General features: G+C 35.8%; 1 protein-coding gene across 1 annotated transcript in view; it reads left to right on the forward strand.

Annotated features, from left to right (window-relative positions):
* The first annotated feature begins 807 nt into the window (after nucleotides 1-807).
* LOC132550886 (bromodomain adjacent to zinc finger domain protein 2B-like) overlaps nucleotides 808-19,167 on the forward strand; it is a 42,830-nt gene continuing 24,470 nt past the window's right edge. The window contains exons 1-17 of the mRNA XM_060214984.1: nucleotides 808-877; nucleotides 2,250-2,420; nucleotides 3,922-4,029; nucleotides 5,056-5,462; nucleotides 5,914-6,045; nucleotides 6,274-6,507; nucleotides 6,826-7,065; nucleotides 7,308-7,620; nucleotides 8,319-8,503; nucleotides 8,749-8,854; nucleotides 9,806-9,985; nucleotides 10,253-10,345; nucleotides 10,992-11,107; nucleotides 13,169-13,198; nucleotides 16,100-16,162; nucleotides 18,312-18,377; nucleotides 18,972-19,034. Coding sequence (XP_060070967.1) covers nucleotides 808-877; nucleotides 2,250-2,420; nucleotides 3,922-4,029; nucleotides 5,056-5,462; nucleotides 5,914-6,045; nucleotides 6,274-6,507; nucleotides 6,826-7,065; nucleotides 7,308-7,620; nucleotides 8,319-8,503; nucleotides 8,749-8,854; nucleotides 9,806-9,985; nucleotides 10,253-10,345; nucleotides 10,992-11,107; nucleotides 13,169-13,198; nucleotides 16,100-16,162; nucleotides 18,312-18,377; nucleotides 18,972-19,034 — 2,577 coding nt within the window. The remainder of the gene's footprint in view (nucleotides 878-2,249; nucleotides 2,421-3,921; nucleotides 4,030-5,055; nucleotides 5,463-5,913; nucleotides 6,046-6,273; nucleotides 6,508-6,825; nucleotides 7,066-7,307; nucleotides 7,621-8,318; nucleotides 8,504-8,748; nucleotides 8,855-9,805; nucleotides 9,986-10,252; nucleotides 10,346-10,991; nucleotides 11,108-13,168; nucleotides 13,199-16,099; nucleotides 16,163-18,311; nucleotides 18,378-18,971; nucleotides 19,035-19,167) is intronic.

Below are 19,167 nucleotides of genomic sequence, written 5' to 3' on the forward strand. Positions count from 1 at the left end.
GTTGGCCCATTAAGTCAGAGAGGTCAGTGATGAATTAGGGTAAACAGGTCTGTTGGCCCATTAAGTCAGTGGGGTCAGTGATAAATCAGGTTAAACAGGCCTGTTGGCCCATTAAAGTCAGTGAGGTCAGTGATGAATCAGGTTAAACAGGTCTGTTGGCCCATTAAGTCAGAGAGGTCAGTGATGAATTAGGGTAAACAGGTCTGTTGGCCCATTAAGTCAGTGGGGTCAGTGATAAATCAGGTTAAACAGGTCTGTTGGCCCATTAAAGTCAGTGGGGTCAGTGATAAATCAGGTTAAACAGGCCTGTTGGCCCATTAAGTCAGTGAGGTCAGTGATGAATCAGGTTAAACAGGTCTGTTGGCCCATTAAGTCAGAGAGGTCAGTGATGAATTAGGGTAAACAGGTCTGTTGGCCCATTAAGTCAGTAGGGTCAGTGATGAATCAGGTTAAACAGGTCTGTTGGCCCATTTAAGTCAGTGGGGTCAGTGATGAATTAGGTTAAACAGGCCTGTTTGCCCATTTAAGTCAGTGGGGTCAGTGATGAATCAGGTTTGTGTGGCTGAAATGCAGGTTAAAATCTCGTCTTGTAAATATACTTGTTTGTAGAAAATCAAATTCAATTACTTACAGGACATATTATGTTTTCACATTTGCTTTCAAATAGATAATTCGTATTTTGAAAAAAATAGATATGATGAATAATATTTAAGAGCCAATTTTATATAAACGGTCCTACTACATTACTTGAAGTGAATTTGTTTATTTCTTGTTTGATTACAGATTGTTGATAGGGAGTCTGTTGCCATGGATAAAGGTGACAAGGACTCTCCGGGGTCTGGCAGAAACATTTTTGATAATGCAGCCAATATGATGGGTAAGTTTGGGGAGGTTATAAACCATGGAATAATTCAGCAAGGGTAGAAAATAAGTAAAGAATTCAGCAAGGGGAAATAATAAGTAAAGAATTCAGCAAGGGTAGAAAATAAGTTAAGAATTCAGTAAGGGGAGATAATAAGTAAAGAATTAAGCAAGGGGAGATAATAAGTAAAGTATTCAGCAAGGGGAGATAACAAGTGAAGAATTCAGCAAGAGGAGATAATAAGTAAAGAATTCAGCAAGGGGAGGAGATAATAAGTAAATAATTCAGCAAGGGGAGATAATAAGTAAAGAATTAGCAAGGGGAGATAATTAAATAAATCAACAAGGGGAGATAATAAGTAAAGAATTTAACAAGGAGAGAATATCATTGAATAAATCAGAAAGGTTAGCTAATGAGTCATTGATATGATCTCAAAGGGTAGATCAGCATTGAAGAAAAAATAAAAAAAAGGTTGAAGATAATCATGAATGTACAAAGGAAAAATGTTGAAGGATCTTCACAGGGAAATGATCAGGGGAAAAAAAATCATTATTGGTTAATGATCATGAAAAAAATCATTATGGGGAAAAGATAGGAAAAAATCATCAAGGGGAAATAATCATGGAAAAAATCATTATGGGAAAATGATAGGGGAAAAATCATTATGGGAAAATTATCAAGGAAGAAAATCCAGGAAAAGTTATCAATGGTGACAGTCATGAAAATTGTCAATTATTATAGTACAACAGCAGAATAGATGAGTGAATATTTTAACATATTGAAACTTTTCTTACTGTGTTTTACATAAATTGATTAGAGGTATGATTGTTAATGTATGTTGGGCTTACTGTAGAATGATAATTCAAAAGGAACATTTCTAGAATCACCAATGTGGAGAAACATTGATCCTATATATGGAAATATTGTTTTTTTCTTCTCAAATATATTTCATGAAGATGCATAACGCTGTTATCAGTGGGATGATAATGTTGCTAACATTTAATGTGATGTAGTTTCGGAGGCCTCTGTGCAACATTTTGATCACTTCAGTTTAGGGGAGATAACTCTCTTTTGGAAATTTGAACAGCTGGCTTGAGTAGTGTTCAAACATGAATGTGTTTTCTTAAAATGAAGTTCAAGTTTTAAATGCAAGTACCCATGCAGTGTTGGAAGTAAAACAGATTGATTGATTGGGAGTGTTTAACCGGTTTTCTTTAAATACTTCTTCAGTACAGTCATTTTATCTGGTCTTTTCCTCCATGTATTTTTTCATTGGTCTGTCTGTAAATCTCTCTTTTGTGCATATTTTGCCCGAGTTTCATGGAATCTGAGTTTGAATCAAGATTCTGTTGATATGTCAATATTTTTGTTGTTCTTCACTTTGTAGGTATGTCCCCATTTGGGTTGTCATTCGGCGCTCATTTAGCCCACATGCCACACATGCCCAGCGCGTATTCATTGCTGCAACACCATCCAGCCTTCCCAGTGTCCTCTCTGTTCAGTGGAATATCCGAGGGTGCGTTTGGTCACTTCCCCCCATCCCTCACCTCCACTGAAGGTAAGGTCAAAAGGTCAAGCAAGGCAATCTTTAACACTTTATATAGGCTCTTATTACCAAGATTGACAATTTAATATCTAATCTGGTTGTCCCACTATCAATTCACCAAAAATCTAGTTGTCCCACTTTCCAGTCACCATTAAACTGGCTGCCTCAATATTCTGCCATCACTAATCTGGTTGTCCCATTATCCAGTCATCACTAATCTGGTTGTCCCACTATCCAGTCACCACTAATCTGATTGTCCCACTATCCAGTCACCATTAATCTGATTGTCCCACTATCCAGTCACCACTAATCTGGTTTGTCTTACTATCCAGTCACCATTAATCTGGTTGTCCCACTATCCATCCATCACTAATCTGGCTGTTCCACTATCCAGTCACCACTAATCTGGTTTGTCTTACTATCAAGTCACCAGTAATCTGGTTGTCCCACTATCCAGTCACCACTAATCTGGTTTGTCTTACTATCCAGTCACCACTAATCTGGTTGTCCCACTATCCAGTCACCACTAATCTGGTTTGTCTTACTATCCAGTCACCACTAATCTGGTTTGTCTTACTATCAAGTCACCAGTAATCTTGTTGTCCCACTATCCAGTCACCACTAATCTGGTTGACCCACTTTCAAGTCACCACTAATCTGGTTGACCCACTTTCCAGTCACTACTAATCTGGTTGACCCACTATCTAGTCACCACTAATCTGGTTGACCCACTTTCCAGTTACCACAAATCTGGTTGACCCACTTTCCAGTCACCACTAATCTGGTTGACCTACTCTCCAGTTCCCACTAATCTGGTTGAACTACTGTCCAGTCCCCTGACTGTTCCAATATCCAGTCACCATTAAGCTTATAGTGCTGATATTATGTCACAGTAATCTGGTGGTCTCACTATCCAGTTGCCACTAATCTGATTTTCCCTCTCTAAATACCAATAAGTTAGGGGCTACACTTTATTACAGAGTCCTATTTTGATGACTAGATGTGTTGTTTAGTTTTGGGGCTGCATTATCACAGAATCCTCTTTCAATGACTAGATGTGTTGTTTAGTTTTGAGTCTACACTATTACAGAGTCCTATTTTGATGGCTAGATGTGTTGTTTAGTTTTGAGTCTACACTATTACAGAGTCCTATTTTGATGACTAGATGTGTTATTTATTTTAGGGGCCACACTATTACAGAGTCCTATTTTGATGACTAGATGTGTTATTTATTTTAGGGGCAACGCTATTACAGAGTCCTATTTTGATGACTAGATGTGTTATTTATTTTAGGGGCTACACTATTACAGAGTCCTATTTTGATGACCAGATGTGTTGTTTATTTTAGGGGCCACACTATTACAGAGTCCTATTTTGATGACTAGATGTGTTATTTATTTTAGGGGCAACGCTATTACAGAGTACTATTTCGATGACTAGATGTGTTGTTTATTTTAGGGGCTACGCTATTACAGAGTCCTATTTTGATGACTAGATGTGTTGTTTATTTTAGGGGCCACGCTATTACAGAGTCCTATTTTGAGTCTGAGTGCAAGTCCTAATGGGGCTCCGTTGAATATTGCAATACCTGATTCCAATAAATCTGAAACTGTTAATAATAGTAAGCAGTTGTCTCCCTTTTTAATAGTGCTTGGATGATCCCCAGTATGAGCCTGCATGATGAACATTCAACTATTTTGTGATTTGATTTTTTTATTTTCACTGACTTTTTAAAAGTATTTTTTCTTATTTATTTTCAAAGTTGGTCAATATGGTTTTTTAGTCTAATTATCTATCTCAAGAAGAAATTGACCCATCTTCATATTTTTGCATCAACAAAAAATATTACAAGGGAGGTTATTTCAATGTTGTTTTTATTCTGCATGTGTAATTTCTGAGCTTTTTTAGTGTACACATCATTTCCTTATCCTCATATATTAAGATGTGAAAGGAGAAGATAATTAGATAAATGAGATTTAATTTTGTTTTAGAGTTGGTGTTTTCCCCTTTTTATCAAGTTTTGCATGTATATTTATTTACACAGTTGTGGACTCGACTTCCCATGAATGTTTTTTAAGATGGCTTTATAGAATCATTATTTGTAGTGTTGACTTGTACAGATGGCATGTAATGATGATCATGTTGCTTTTATTGGTTATCGTTTTAATATTTTTGCAGTATTTTTATTAAAAATGTAAGATCAAGAATTGAAATTGATGAAATCTGATCTCTAGCTAATACAACCAATATTGTGCAATTTCTTTGAGAAATATGGCTTATGTATTCTGAGGTCCTGTGTAATCTGACCCATATGTTGTGTTTAATAGGACTTTATGTAAGTTTGATGTTTTAATGTTTAAAAAAGAAAACAAATCTTTTCTCTGTGTTCATATTGTTAAATCGGTGTAAAATACAGGACGGTGAATTTGTTATGTTGGTAAGTGAAATGAAGCTGAAAATGAAAGATGAAGCAATTTACTTAGTTACGTACAGTTGTTCTTTTTGTAATAGAAGGAGAAGTATTTTGTGAAATCATTTCACTGATTCAGGATAAAATTGATTATTCAGATAAGATGTATTTACTGTAGTTAAATAAAATGTAAATTCATCTTTGTATATGAACATTGTAAAACTTTTGTCTACACAGGTTCAAGTTCAAAATCATCGCCATCAAAACATTCACCAAAGTCTTCTAAATCCTCATCAAGATCATCCAAGTTATCCCGATCATCCTCGTCCAAGACGACCGTTACTAAGGCTACAACCACACTAGCAACCACCTCCACTGTTAGCACCAGCTCTAGCAGACCTTCTCCTACTACAATGGTGTCTGGGACGACAGGTGTCAGTCTGTTATCAGGAAAATTCAAGAAATCATCCAAACATTTGTCGTCCAAGACGTACACTACCTCTTTACTCACACAGAGCACCTCACCTAAAAGTTCAGCCAATGGCACCGTATCCCAGTCAGCCTCACCATCTCCCTCGGCAACCTCATCTTCATCAGCAGCTGTATCCCTATCGCCTTCAACAAAGCATAAGGAGTCGCTTAAGGTAATCAGAAAGTCTTCATGGTCATGGTTTGTAGTCATGATGGATGAAGATAATCACATTGGTTTTAAGAAATAAATAACTTTCTGCGGTATGGAATGATTGAGACATTTTAAAAAATTTCTGAATTTCTTTGAGGCCTGTGTTGCAAAAATCTTTTTAGGGTAACACCGAATCAATGAGAAGGTCGACATTTTTGGTGTTCGGAAAATTTCACCATTATAATTAGACTTGCAACAGAGCTTTGTATGAATTCTCCAGATCATCAGATGAAAAAAAAAAAAAAAATGATAAATTTTGTATGAGATCAACATCAATGTCTGCAACAAAGAAGAATTAAAAGTGATCAGTATTCTGGTTATGTAGGTCATAGGTGTGAACTGTAGTGTCTAGTAAAATCACAGCATTGGGGACCGAGAATCTTTATCCTAACTAAATGTTTCGTGATCTGCAGACATTAGAAAATGGTGCCACATTATATGAAAGTGACAATCCCTCCAACGGGTCTCTAGCAAGTCCCTGTCTCAGCAGTGACGACGACGAGGATTTCACTGGGAATGGGCGCCTTGGAAACGACAAGGATTTGGTAGGTACCAAATGATCAGTGTTAGACTTCCTACAGTCCAAAAGGTTGAGGTAACCCAGGACAGCTTACAGTATCTATAACCACCTATATATTCTTCCTTGGATGCTAATAAATTGTTTAAATGGATCTAGGAGAAATCTGTATCTGTAGTTATCATTTATTTGATCTCATTCTGAAAAGTGATAGGATTTTTCCCTAGATGTTGATCAGCTTTTTTATTTTGCCCAGGATTCCAACGATGAGGGTGGTAATGGTTCAATGGATGACAGAAACACAGGTTCACCAAATATCCACATCGATGGTACCAAGAAAAGGTTGATTGCAGACCAGATCAGACAACGTGTTCAAAACAAACCCATTCAGAACATTAAACCATCCATCATGCAACCAATGAAAAGGGGTCGGGGTCGCCCTCCCAAACATGAGCCGACACCCACTCCGCAACAATTAGAGGTCATCAAGGTACACCTCCTTATGTAAAATTTCTGACCTATTTAAAGGTAGGAATTAGTGTAAAAGAATGTGAGATTTTGGAATTCCACTTTCTTGTTAACACACTGTAAGTATGTTAACTACACTTCAAAAATGTGCTTTACGTTTTCCTTACAATAGCCAACAGCAGGATTTCATTTGACCTATATGTTCTAACTGACTCATTATTTGATTATAAATTCCAAGAATAATTTTGATAATTTACGATATGATTATTTAGCCCAATGTCCAACAACAAAATGTGTTTTTACCATTGATGAATGTTTTCTGTAATATTCTGTAATACAGGAGTATAAAAAGCAGCAGGAGTATTTGAAACGACAGCTGGAGGAAAACCTGAAACAACAACAAATGCAACTTAAGATAATGAAGCGAACCCAAGTGGAGAAAGAGAAAGAGGCTTCAGCCAAGGTACAGAAACTGCTTGAGGCCAGCGTGAAACAGGCACGGGCGAACGCTGCGGCCGGAGTTCGAGACAAGGAGGCACGTCAACGATCTGCTCTATCACCACCTTCACATGCCAAAGAGGTAGGCCAGGTATATAGACTGGTACTACAGTCCTTCTACTGACCGACACCTTTTCTGTTTAGTTATATCACACCTACCTCACCACAATTTTATTCATTTCTAGTATAAAATCGATTATTTTTTACAAAATTGGCTGTAGACTTCTCCATCGAAAGATTTTCTAGTTATAGGACTTATCAGAAAATCTAGTAAGAGAGAAATAACATGATAAATAATGATAAATTATCTGTGGTTAATTACAGGCCAGTAGTAGATCTTCCTCATCACAAGGCAATTCAACCCTGTCCCGATTAGACAAGTCTGATGTTCATCCTTCTACATCTAAGAGCAGCCCTGTGAAATCTAAACTGCAGTCTGAAGAGAGCTCTGGACTCTCGGAGGATAATGATTCTGATATGATGAATGAGAGTGATGACGAGGATGATAGTGGCATCAACGAAACTGATTCAGATGCTGAACCGAGACTCAAAATGGTCATTGACTCCGAGGGTGAATCACATGAATCTGGTCAAATGAACAAGGGATCAAAGCGCAGTGCTGAGGAAACTTCTGACAGTATGTCGTACTGTAATTTAGCCAATTATCTTTTCCTAAATTATCAGATGCATTTTTCCAGCAGATTTATCAAGCTAAATTGATCTTCAAAATTATCCTTGAGATAATAAATTTGTAAAAAACCATGAAAACTGAGTCCCATGACAATATCTTACAGTACTGCTTTTAATATTCATGTAATAAGAGTGGCTCATATTTACTGTTAAATACAGTCACTCAGCTGGTGGAGCAGGTTTCTTTGGCTCAATTGGTAAAGCTGGTTGTTTTTATGCCGGAGACCCGAGTTTGACTCCTGGCCAGGGCACTCGACACAAATGTGTATTTCCCCTGTTCAGTTACATTTATTATATGATAAAAGGAAATGTTTTCCTCAGAATGAGTATTTGATATACCTACTGATAAAAAATAGTTGTCATAAGTAAGCTTTAACAATGGTCTCTTTTTGACATTTTAAACTATTCCGTGTACCTAGTTAAAGGTAGACATGATGAAACAACATCTGCCAGAAGGTTCAGCAGGATTTATTGATCCTGTTGAAGTTTCCTACAGTTGTCGGGTAATATCTACTGTTAACTCTGATTACCATTTTTGAACTGAACTCTGTATTACATTAGGGATCAATCTCAAGACCACCAATGCTTTTCTGTCGGACTTTGATTTCATTTTCTTTGCAATAAGTGTACTTAATTGTTTTGTAGAGAATGAAACACCAATAAAACGTCCACGTGTGCAGATGGATGAGAAAGAGCTGAAGATCCCCATGGATGCTGGCTGGCGCAGACAGACTACAATTCTGGCCATTGGCAAACGTGGCTTCATTGGTGAAGTGCTTTACTTTGCTCCGTGTGGCAAGAAGATGAAGACTATTCCAGATGTGATGCGTGTAAGTGAAGAAGCATACTACATATTGTTTTTGAAATATTTTCAGATTCAATACCTGAAATTGTATCTTTAGAAACAGGAATGGATGCCATATATTGTAGTTATGATGCGATAGTAATTTTTTCTGAAAGATACACAATTTTATGTTTATGTGTTTTAAAGGAGAAAGATCTGATTTGTTGGCAGTAAGTTTGATAGATAAGATTTTTGTCCTGGATATATCATATACAATCTTTTAAATTTCAGTATGTTGATCGACACTCGATCACAGGAATGGGACGTGAGAATTTCTCCTTCAACACCAAAGTCAATGTTGGAGATTTTTATGAGACGAGACATGGTCACAATGTAAGTACTACTTAATCTACTGGAAACTTGTATAGATGATCACAATGAAATGTAAGAACTCTGTACTACAAAGTACAGTGTATACTTCTGTGAGATCCAATATGATTCAATATCAGTACACTTTAGTACAAAATCCAGTGGAGACTTCAACGTGACATGATATGATTACAATATCAGTACACTTTAGTACAAAATCCAGCGGAGACTTCGACATGAACCAATATGATTACAATATCAGCACACTTTAGTATAAAATCCAGTGGAGACTTTGACGTGACATAATATGATTCAATATCAGTACACTATAGTACAAAATCCAGTGGAGACTTCGACATGACCCGATATGATTACAATATTAGTACACTTTAGTACAAAATCCAGTGGAGACTTCGACATGACATGATATGATTGCAATATCAGCACGCTTTAGTACAAAATCCAGTGGAGACTTCAACATGACCTGATATGATTACTATATCAATACCATATATTATTCTATAAGTCAGAAATCCACATTTATGCACTTAGTTTTTATTTAATATGTAAATCTACAAAATTATCAACAATGATTCTGACAGGAAGGCTGACTGTGGAATAGAAATATGATACATAAAAAATACAGAGAATGCTGAAAAGAAACAGAAATCAGGAGAAAAAACTAAATATAAAGCAATCAGAATATTTTTAGTACGTCTTCATCAAATTGTTTACTGTTGCCTATGGTCAAGTAACTAAACAGGATACACATCAGTTTGGCCTCATATCTTGTATTCTTTACGATCCATAAAAAGTCTTCTCTTAATATGTTTTCCAAGTGAAAGCAGCAGTCATAATTAGGAAGATTCCTATTTAACAATGATATATAGTCAAAGCCTGCTTTCTAATACCTTAGAATTGTGTAATAATAATGTACATTTTTTTAATCCTTGTACCTGGCTGCCATGGTTACAGGGAGTTGTGAAGCTGACCAATGAGGAAGTGGTGGAGAGGATGGCGTTAGTTGAGAGTAAAAGACAGAAAATGCTACGATATAAACAACAACGAGGTCGCAAACGCATCGAGAAACAGAACAAACAGCTACAGTTGGCAAAGCAGATGATGGACCAGAAACTAAAACGCAAGATGGAACAGCAAGGTCTGATCTCGATTCCAAGTTAGCTGAATTTTTTACTTCAAAAATTTTATCTCGATGCCAAGTTATCATGATGTTTTACTTCAAAGGTCTGACCTTGATTTCAAGTAATCATGATGATTTACCTCATTGAAATAATCTCTGAACGCACTACAGACAAACTCAAGTTTAGCATTTATCAAAATTCTCAAGGAACAATTCATTTTGGGTATCAGGTTTACCATAGAGACAAACTTAAGTACTGAATTTTCCTTTGCTTGTTCATAGTAGAGATGGCCAAGAGAGCCTCAGAATACAAGATGCAGAAGAAGGTTGAGAAAGATCGCCAAAAGGATTTAGCTAACAAGGTCAAACAGATCAAAGGTACACTATAAATACTAATCAGATCATTTTGGCATTCCTGAAATTATTTCTCCATGTTCAAGAATCTTGTGTTTGCAAAAGAAACATTTCATTGTTCTTTGGTATGCTCCCATTTACATAAGGGGGTTGGGGGGTAGGGTTGGGGGAGGTTTGAAGGATATGTATTAAACACTGCTGTGGTCAACACCTGATTAAACTTGAGTGGTCATTGGTCAAAGCTAAATGTCTGTGGTCATCCTTGACCTTAGATTTAGATCAGAAGATTAAAGTGTTGAGGTGTGTGTACATATGAGACTGCTGAATTTTTTTTTCTTATTACATTAGAAATCAAATTTTACAACCAGATGTTGTTGGATGTCTCGATATTTCATCCTCACAAGGTTTCACATAAAAATATATATTTGTATAGGCTGATGGATTTGTACTTCACGAAAGGAAAGAACTGAATAATTTTATGAGAAGTGTGTAAGACAATTTTTTAGACAATCAGTTCCTCTCTTTAAAATGTTAATGATTACATGAAGTTAAAAAATGAAAAATATCAACATTTTAAAAATAATATTCAAAAAGTAAAATTTTACCATCAAGGAAATGAATAAAAGTAGATTTCAAGGTGACAATGATTTCTTTGATTGGTGTGTTTTAGCTTTAGAGCAGAAGAAACAGAAAGAACAACTTAACTTAATACGGGAACAGGAGAAAATGCAGAGACATGAACAGATGAGGATAGAGAGAGAGATGAGAGCACAGCAGATTCTGGAGGTTAGTAGTCAAATGGCAAGGACCTAATCTATCAGAATTGTTGCACACAGTATTAACAGTGTGAAGACTTCTGTTACACACAGTATTCTCTGTGTGAAGACTTCTGTTACACACAGTATTCTCTGTGAATACTTCTGTTACACACAGTATTCTCTGTGTGAAGACTTCTGTTACACACAGTATTCTCTGTGTGAAGACTTCTGTTACACACAGTATTCTCTGTGAAGACTTCTGTTACACACAGTTTTCTCTGTGTGAAGACTTCTGTTACGCACAGTATTCTCAGTGTGAAGACTTCTATTACAAACAGTATTCTCTGTGTGAAGACTTCTCTTACACACAGTATTCTCTGTGTGAAGACTTCTGTTACACACAGTTTTCTCTGTGTGAAGACTTTTGTTACACACTATTCTCTGTGTGAAGACTTCTGTTACACACAGTATTCTCTGTGTGAAGACTTCTGTTACGCACAGTTTTCTCTGTGTGAAGACTTCTGTTATGCACAGTTTTCTCTGTGTGAAGACTTCTGTTACGCACAGTTTTCTCTGTGTGAAGACTTCTGTTACACACAGTATTCTCTGTGTGAAGACTTGGACCAGATATTGAAATCTTTTAGCTTGCCATGAACTTTATGCCGTAGTACAACTTCCGTCATCTGTTGCCTGTCTGGCATCTGTAACTTTTGTGGTTTGATGCCTTTTTGAAATACCTGTTTTCAATTTTCCTGTCAAAACACTCACCACAGATCAGTTTGATGTATTTGAAATAATGATAATTTGGCATATTTTGACCAGGGAAATTCATTGTTGTAATGGATATAAGTCTTTTCATAGTAGAGTGTCACAGCTGCAGCTCTGAAATCATCTTGACATAATTCATCCCAGGGTTTGGATACTGTAGTGAAATAAGGTTGTGGTCTCCCTCGAAATAGAAGTAAAATGATGGTATCTTGTGAAAGACTTCACCTCAAGAATGGTTAATCGTATTTTAACTGAATCAGACAGAAGGTATCCCAGTGGTGAGATAAGGACCAATAATCCTAAAAGCTGATTCCCTTTGATATATCCAACCTCTTAAACAATAAATAAACAAACAGTGAAACAATACAGGCCCATTAGGTCTCATTTTTGTCTTTTAGGGAGAAATATTCAGCCTGTAGTTATGAGTTTTATTATTTTGTTTTAAGTCACAGTGTACATTGCATCGTTAGGAATTAAAACAGAATGTTTTACTGCCTGATTTGCCTGTGAAAGCCAAAAGCTGTTAAGGATTTTATTTTGCTTTTATGAAACATCATCTTTATTTTCAGGGTCAGATTTGTTTTCATTATTGTTAAGAACAAATCGATATTGTCAGAATTTTTCTTCTTTTTATGTTTTATTTCTATATCATTACTGAAGATTGCTGTTATGTAGAGCTGAGTAGCTGTGATTAAGTACCGAGTGATTGTGCCTTTACCTCTGAGTAAAATTAAGACAGCTAAATAAGGAACTTTCATTTAAATTTCATCTCGTTCCAAAACCCTTCAAAGATTAATATATATGTTTAAGCATATACAATTATGACATAACCTGTAACATCTGTGTACAGAGGCGGTGGGTTGGAATCTCAGTCTAAGCTTTGTATATTCCATATCTTCTGACACTGTTGCAGAAAAATAATTTCCTTAAAACTGATGATTTAAAAAATTCACGAACAAAATGCATGGTAGTTAATCATCACAGTGATAACCATCTTTGCATGTCTTATCTTTGTCAAACCATTCTAATGAAACATTATGTATACAATATATAGGATGGTGTTATTGTTGAATGTTCACACAGCGGAAAAAAGTAAATATTTTATCAGAAAAACAGATTTTATTTATCAAACTATATTATAATTGGTAGATTTTTGAATTACAGAAAAAGAGGTGAAGAGAATTGTAATTCACTAACAATCAATAATCATAACTCATGCACAAGTGAATTGTTGAGTTGTGTATCACGGTTCTAAAAGAACTATTTACTAGAGTTGTGTCTGCCGCCTGCTGAAACTTTTATACCTTATATAACATTGCAGTCCAACCTCTTGTGGTATCATATGGAGAGAGTAAGTTTGACCTCTTTACGCCCATTACATGTATCCATCCTCGCTTCAGTATAGTCCCCTCTCAAAAGTTCATCAGTAACTAGATTTGCCTTGGTTTTTTTTTTTGTCATAGTGTTAGAGTAGATCATGTCCATGATTAATTTTGGAATCAGAGTTACACAATCTTGCTAATTATTTGTGAACAACACTGTTTCATTTGACTTTGCTGAGGAAACAGTTTCAATAACAATGAACCTCTGTGTTTGTAGTAGTATTTGAAGTGGTAAATTATGTTGAAAATTTGGCAAATATTGATGTAACAATGAGCTTTTGGGAGGAAACGGTCGTCAGTAATTATTAGATGCTAATGATTCTTGCATTACGTAGCTGTATGTATTAATAGTTCTGGTCCGATACTCGTGTACTCATTCTATATATATATTTGCTTACTTCCTTTAAGCTTTTAGTAGGTGGGTTCTCTCTCATACACTTCAAGTATTTATCATGTATAATGCCTATATTTACTTATCTATTGGCCATAGTAATTCTGCTGTACACCAGATGACTGTCACTATAGCGGAGATTTATGATAACAAATCCTCTACTTCTCGTCTGTCAGGAGATGAGGGGGGAGAGGATTCTTATTAATCAGTCTTATATTCATCTGAAACAATTTTGGGGATAGATGTTGATGCATTGATCAATCAGTCTGTACAACAGAAATGTCGCTTACAGTTTTTGAGATAAAATCTGTAGGAAAAAAATAAATGGAAATTAAAGAAGAAAAGTAGAAAATAACAAAGAAGACAAAAACTTTAAAATGAAAAATTTAAAGACAATGAAAATCTAAAATTTGATATATTTTGTACAAGCTTGCTCGGATATATGTCACTATGTATTGAGGAACTCTTCACTGGCTTAGTTTTGGCAAGTGTGGCCTTGCAGGGTTGGTGTCCACTTTTTACAATCTAGGTTACTTTGCTGTCCCTGGTAGACAAAGCTAGTGGTTTATCTGTTGTATTATTTATGGGTTATATCTATCATATTGTATAGTTTTTCATGCTTTCTCACCCGATAGTCTACCTGTAGAGTCCCCGATGTTGGCTAGTATCTGCAATGCTCTGATTCATTCTGTGATAGCTCATTAGATTTTACCAAAAGTGATCCTATCAGGAAACGCTTTATTTGATTTCAACAAAGCAAGTGTATGTCAGTATTTGTTTTGTTTTAAAGCTTATAATGTGTTCAGCTCAGTACTGTTTTGTCAGTGTTTGTAATTTTGCAGTGATTTATTTCTTAGTTTTTTAAAAAAAATTTGGTTTGTTTTGTATTTTGATAAATTCACTGTTTGACATCTGGTCAATATACTGTTCATGTCTCTTTTTTATGATTTTGATAAATGTGATTTTTGTTTCAAATTTTTTCGGTATTGGCAGTTTCTCAAAATCTTATTATATTTTGTAAGAATTAGCAATATTTTTATGTTTTCATTTGTTATTTTTGAAAAAAAAATGATTGAATAAATTCTGAATTTTTTTGTTTCTTGAATTAAGAATGATTGACCTTAAATGATTTATTTCAGGAAAATTTACCCAAATTGGAAGTAATGTACAAAGAATTTTAATGTATTTGCCAAATATTAATATTGAATCAACAATTTGAACCGTGATGTGTTAAACAATTGATAAGGACACAAAACTATTTGTCCAGTTAAAATTATGGATATGCAAACTCCCTTTTTTAGTTCAACTATTAGAACAGAAATGTGTGTTTTACTGTTAACAGAATGTTGACTGTCTCCTTTGTGTTATTGAAATAAATTAGAATATTTGTCAGTAAATTTTGATAAGATTTTGTCTTTGATTGAAACATTAAGATTTAAGATCTGAACAGAAAATTTTCTATAGGAAATCAGAAAGATTTTAGTGAAACTCCTTGTAAATTTCTCCAAAGGAAGAGAAATGATACAAAAATTGTAATATTTTTTATGTATTTTAGATAAATATTTTGATGTGTTTATGGTTAAATTTTCATGAACAGCTTCTGGTTTTCACAGGCTAAGTTGTTCCTCCAGTAGAGTAAGATTATTACTACATCTTTCAACATATTTGTATCTAGAATCAGGAATTCTGAATGCTACCACAGTGATTACAACAGTATCGATGATTCCCCATGCTTGGGCACATACTGTTTGTAAAGTATCTTGTGGGAAACCTCCTGTAGTACATCTGGGGACTTCAGATATGATATCATGGGGATCCTGTAATGCCTATTAATATCTCTCCTGCTTTTTCCCTTGTGATAACTATGCACTTCTTAGTATGCCACATAGCTGTAGTAACCTTATAAAGTAATGGCTGCTGATTATATATAGAATATTGCTGGAAATCATCTGTATCATGATTCAGATTTATCTTTTATTATTAAAAATTAATCAACATCAAAAATTATTTCCCTTTATCTAATGAAAACCGGTCATGGAAACCTGGATGGACAAATGTCTTTCTTTCTTGGATCAAAATTATTGGAGGAGAAAGGTCATGGAAATATTTATGTACTTTGTATTTAGATATTTGTTATGTATTAAAAACAGTCCTGATATCATATGACAGTCATAATATGGCAGATAAATTCTACACTCAAAGTTACTTACCAAGAAACATGATTGAAACACTTGTACTAATTATAAAAAGCATGGTGCATGTTTCTCACCCACAACTTAGTACCATCTACATTTACAGTATGACTATCGCAAAAGTGAAGGAGTACAAATAATAAATGGCATAATTTCTACTGGAATTTCAAAATATATTATGTATATCAGTTTAAATTCCTAAGAAATTGAAAATGATGTTATAATATTGATTTGGTAGCATGTGTATGAAATATGCCTGTGATGATTAACAATATTTTTTTCTCCAGGAGAGAGAAATGAAGAGACAACAAGCAGTGATGTTAAAAGAACAGGTGAGATTTTTATTCATAGTCATGAGTTGTGAACTGTTGTTGTTTATTCAACAAACGATGTGTAACCCCTGGATATTGTTTCTGGGTTATTGGTCCATGTGTAACCCTGGATGTTGTTTCTGGGTTATTGGTCCATGTGTAACCCTGGATATTGTTTCTGTGTTATTGGTCCATGTATAACCCTGGATATTGTTTCTGGGTTATTGGTCCATGTGTAACCCTGGATGTTGTTTTTGGGTTATTGGTCCATGTGTAACCCTGGATATTGTTTCTGGGTATTGGTCCATGTGTAACCCTGGATATTGTTTCTGTGTTATTGGTCCATGTATAACCCTGGATATTGTTTCTGGGTATTGGTCCATGTGTAACCCTGGATATTGTTTCTGGGTATTGGTCCATTTGTAACCCTGGATACTGTTTCTGGGTATTGGTCCATGTGTAACCCTGGATATTGTTTCTGGGTATTGGTCCATGTGTAACCCTGGATATTGTTTCTGGGTTATTGGTCCTTGTGTAACCCTGGATATTGTTTCCCGGGTATTTGTCCATGTGTAACCCTGGATATTGTTTCTGGGTATTGGTCCATGTGTAACCCTGGATATTGTTTCTGTGTTATTGGTCCATGTATAACCCTGGATATTGATTCTGGGTATTGGTCCATGTGTAACCCTGGATATTGTTTCTATGTATTGGTCCATGTGTAACCCTGGATATTGTTTCTATGTTATTGGTCCATGTATAACCCTGGATATTGATTCTGGGTATTGGTCCATGTGTAACCCTGGATATTGTTTCTGGGTTATTGGTCCATGTGTACATTTGGATATTATTTCAGGACCATTGGTCCATTTGTAACTCTGGATCATTGGTCCATTTGTAACTCTGCGTCATGGGTCCATTTGTAACTCTGGGTCATTGTTCCTTGTGTGTTCCATTGTCCATTTGTAACTCCATTGGTCCATTTGTCCATTGTTCCTTGTGTAACTCTGGTCCATTGGTCCATTTGTAAATCTGGGTCATTGGTACATTTGTAACTCTGGTCCATTGTTCCATTTGTAACTCTGGTCCATTGGTCCATTTGTAACTCTGGGTCATTGTTCCTTGTGTAACTCTGGTCCATTGGTCCATTTGTAACTCTGGTCCATTGGTCCATTTGTAACTCTGGATCATTGTTCCTTGTGTAACTCTGGTCCATTGGTCCATTTGTAACTCTGGGTCATTGTTTCTTGTGTAACTCTGGTCCATTGGTCCATTTGTAACTCTGGTCCATTGGTCCATTTGTAACTCTGGGTCATTGTTCCTTGTGTAACTCTGGTCCATTGGTCCATTTGTAACTCTGGTCCATTGGTCCATTTGTAACTCTGGGTCATTGGTCCATTTGTAACTTTGGTCCATTGGTCCATTTGTAACTCTGGGTCATGGGTCCATTTGTAACTCTGGGTCATTGTTCCTTGTGTAACTCTGGTCCATTGTTCCTTGTGTAACTCTGGTCCATTGTTCCTTGTGTAACTCTGGTCCATTGGTCCATTTGTAACTCTGGTCCATTGGTCCATTTGTAACTCTGGGTCATTGGTCCATTTGTAACTCTGGTCCATTGGTCCATTTGTAACTCTGGGTCATGGGTCCATTTGTAACTCTGGGTCATTGTTCCTTGTGTAACTCTGGTCCATTGTTCCTTGTGTAACTCTGGTCCATTGTTCCTTGTGTAACTCTGGTCCATTGGTCCATTTGTAACTCTGGGTCATTGTTTCTTGTGTAACTCTGGTCCATTGGTCCATTTGTAACTCTGGTCCATTGGTCCATTTGTAACTCTGGATCATTGGTCCATTTGTAACTCTGGTCCATTGGTCCATTTGTAACTCTGGGTCATTGTTCCTTGTGTAACTCTGGTCCATTGGTCCATTTGTAACTCTGGTCCATTGGTCCATTTGTAACTCTGGGTCATTGTTCCTTGTGTAACTCTGGTCCATTGGTTCATTTGTAACTCTGGGTCATTGGTCTGTATGTAACCCTGCTGCCATGCTTGTTTATATTTACTTACTCTAACTGTGAACACCTTGTTGAAGTTAGAACAAATGGTCAGTTGTTTGTAGAATTGGAGTGACGTTATTTCATCAAGATCCTGTGTATTGTGGCCTTGCCTGTACTTTCTTTGTTTGTTTTTTAGGAGCGAGAGAGGAAGAGGCAGCACATCCTACTTGTCAAAGCTATGGAAGCCCAGAAGAAACAGGCAGTAAGTGTTTAGCATTGAACCATTTATGTCTCACACCATTTTATGGCAGCCATATATTGTTATCTATGTCTGTCCCTTCTGTCCTGTTCCATTATTTCCAGTCCTGTTCTTAATCATATCTTGAGAATCGCTCAACAGATCTGGTTCATATCTATCCCATCCTATCACAGCATTAAGTTCTGGTCATATCAAGTGTAGTGTTAGTGATATCTTAGTCTCCTTCATTATGTTCATTATAACAATGTCAATAAAACAAACAGAAAGTCACTTGTAATGTGGTAAGTACTTAATACTTTATAACTGCCTCTTACAGCTCTGTTGTCCTGGTGGAAATCCAGAACAAAATTTATAGATAAAGAATGAAAATTTTCTCATTTCTGAAGTGAATGGAAGTGGGAGGGATAATAAATAGAATGTTTCTATTAATAGAGTAAATTGTTTTATATATATAAAAAAACCTTCTGCATCTGTTTTGTTTTTTATTTTTATTTGTTTTATTTATTATTTTATGTATATCAGAGTCTGTTGAAAATTTTTTAAATTATTGATAAACTGGTTATTTCATGATTTTATTTGATATTTTTCTTCCAAAAGGAGAGAGATCGTCTGAAGGAAGAGAAGGTTGTGGAGAAAAGAATGGTTAGGGAGCGTAAGATGGTAGGTAGAGGAGAAACAATCTCTCTGATAAAATTCATGTCAACATTTCTTAGCATTCCTTGGGAAAAGATCATTAATAGATACCTGACTGTGTTTACTTCTGTCAGGTAAATAACAACACAGACACATGTCT

The sequence above is a fragment of the Ylistrum balloti genome, unplaced genomic scaffold (assembly GCF_031769215.1).
Source record: "Ylistrum balloti isolate Yb309-2 unplaced genomic scaffold, AGI_CSIRO_Ybal_v1 Utg370156, whole genome shotgun sequence".
Lineage (NCBI taxonomy): Eukaryota > Metazoa > Mollusca > Bivalvia > Pectinida > Pectinidae > Ylistrum > Ylistrum balloti.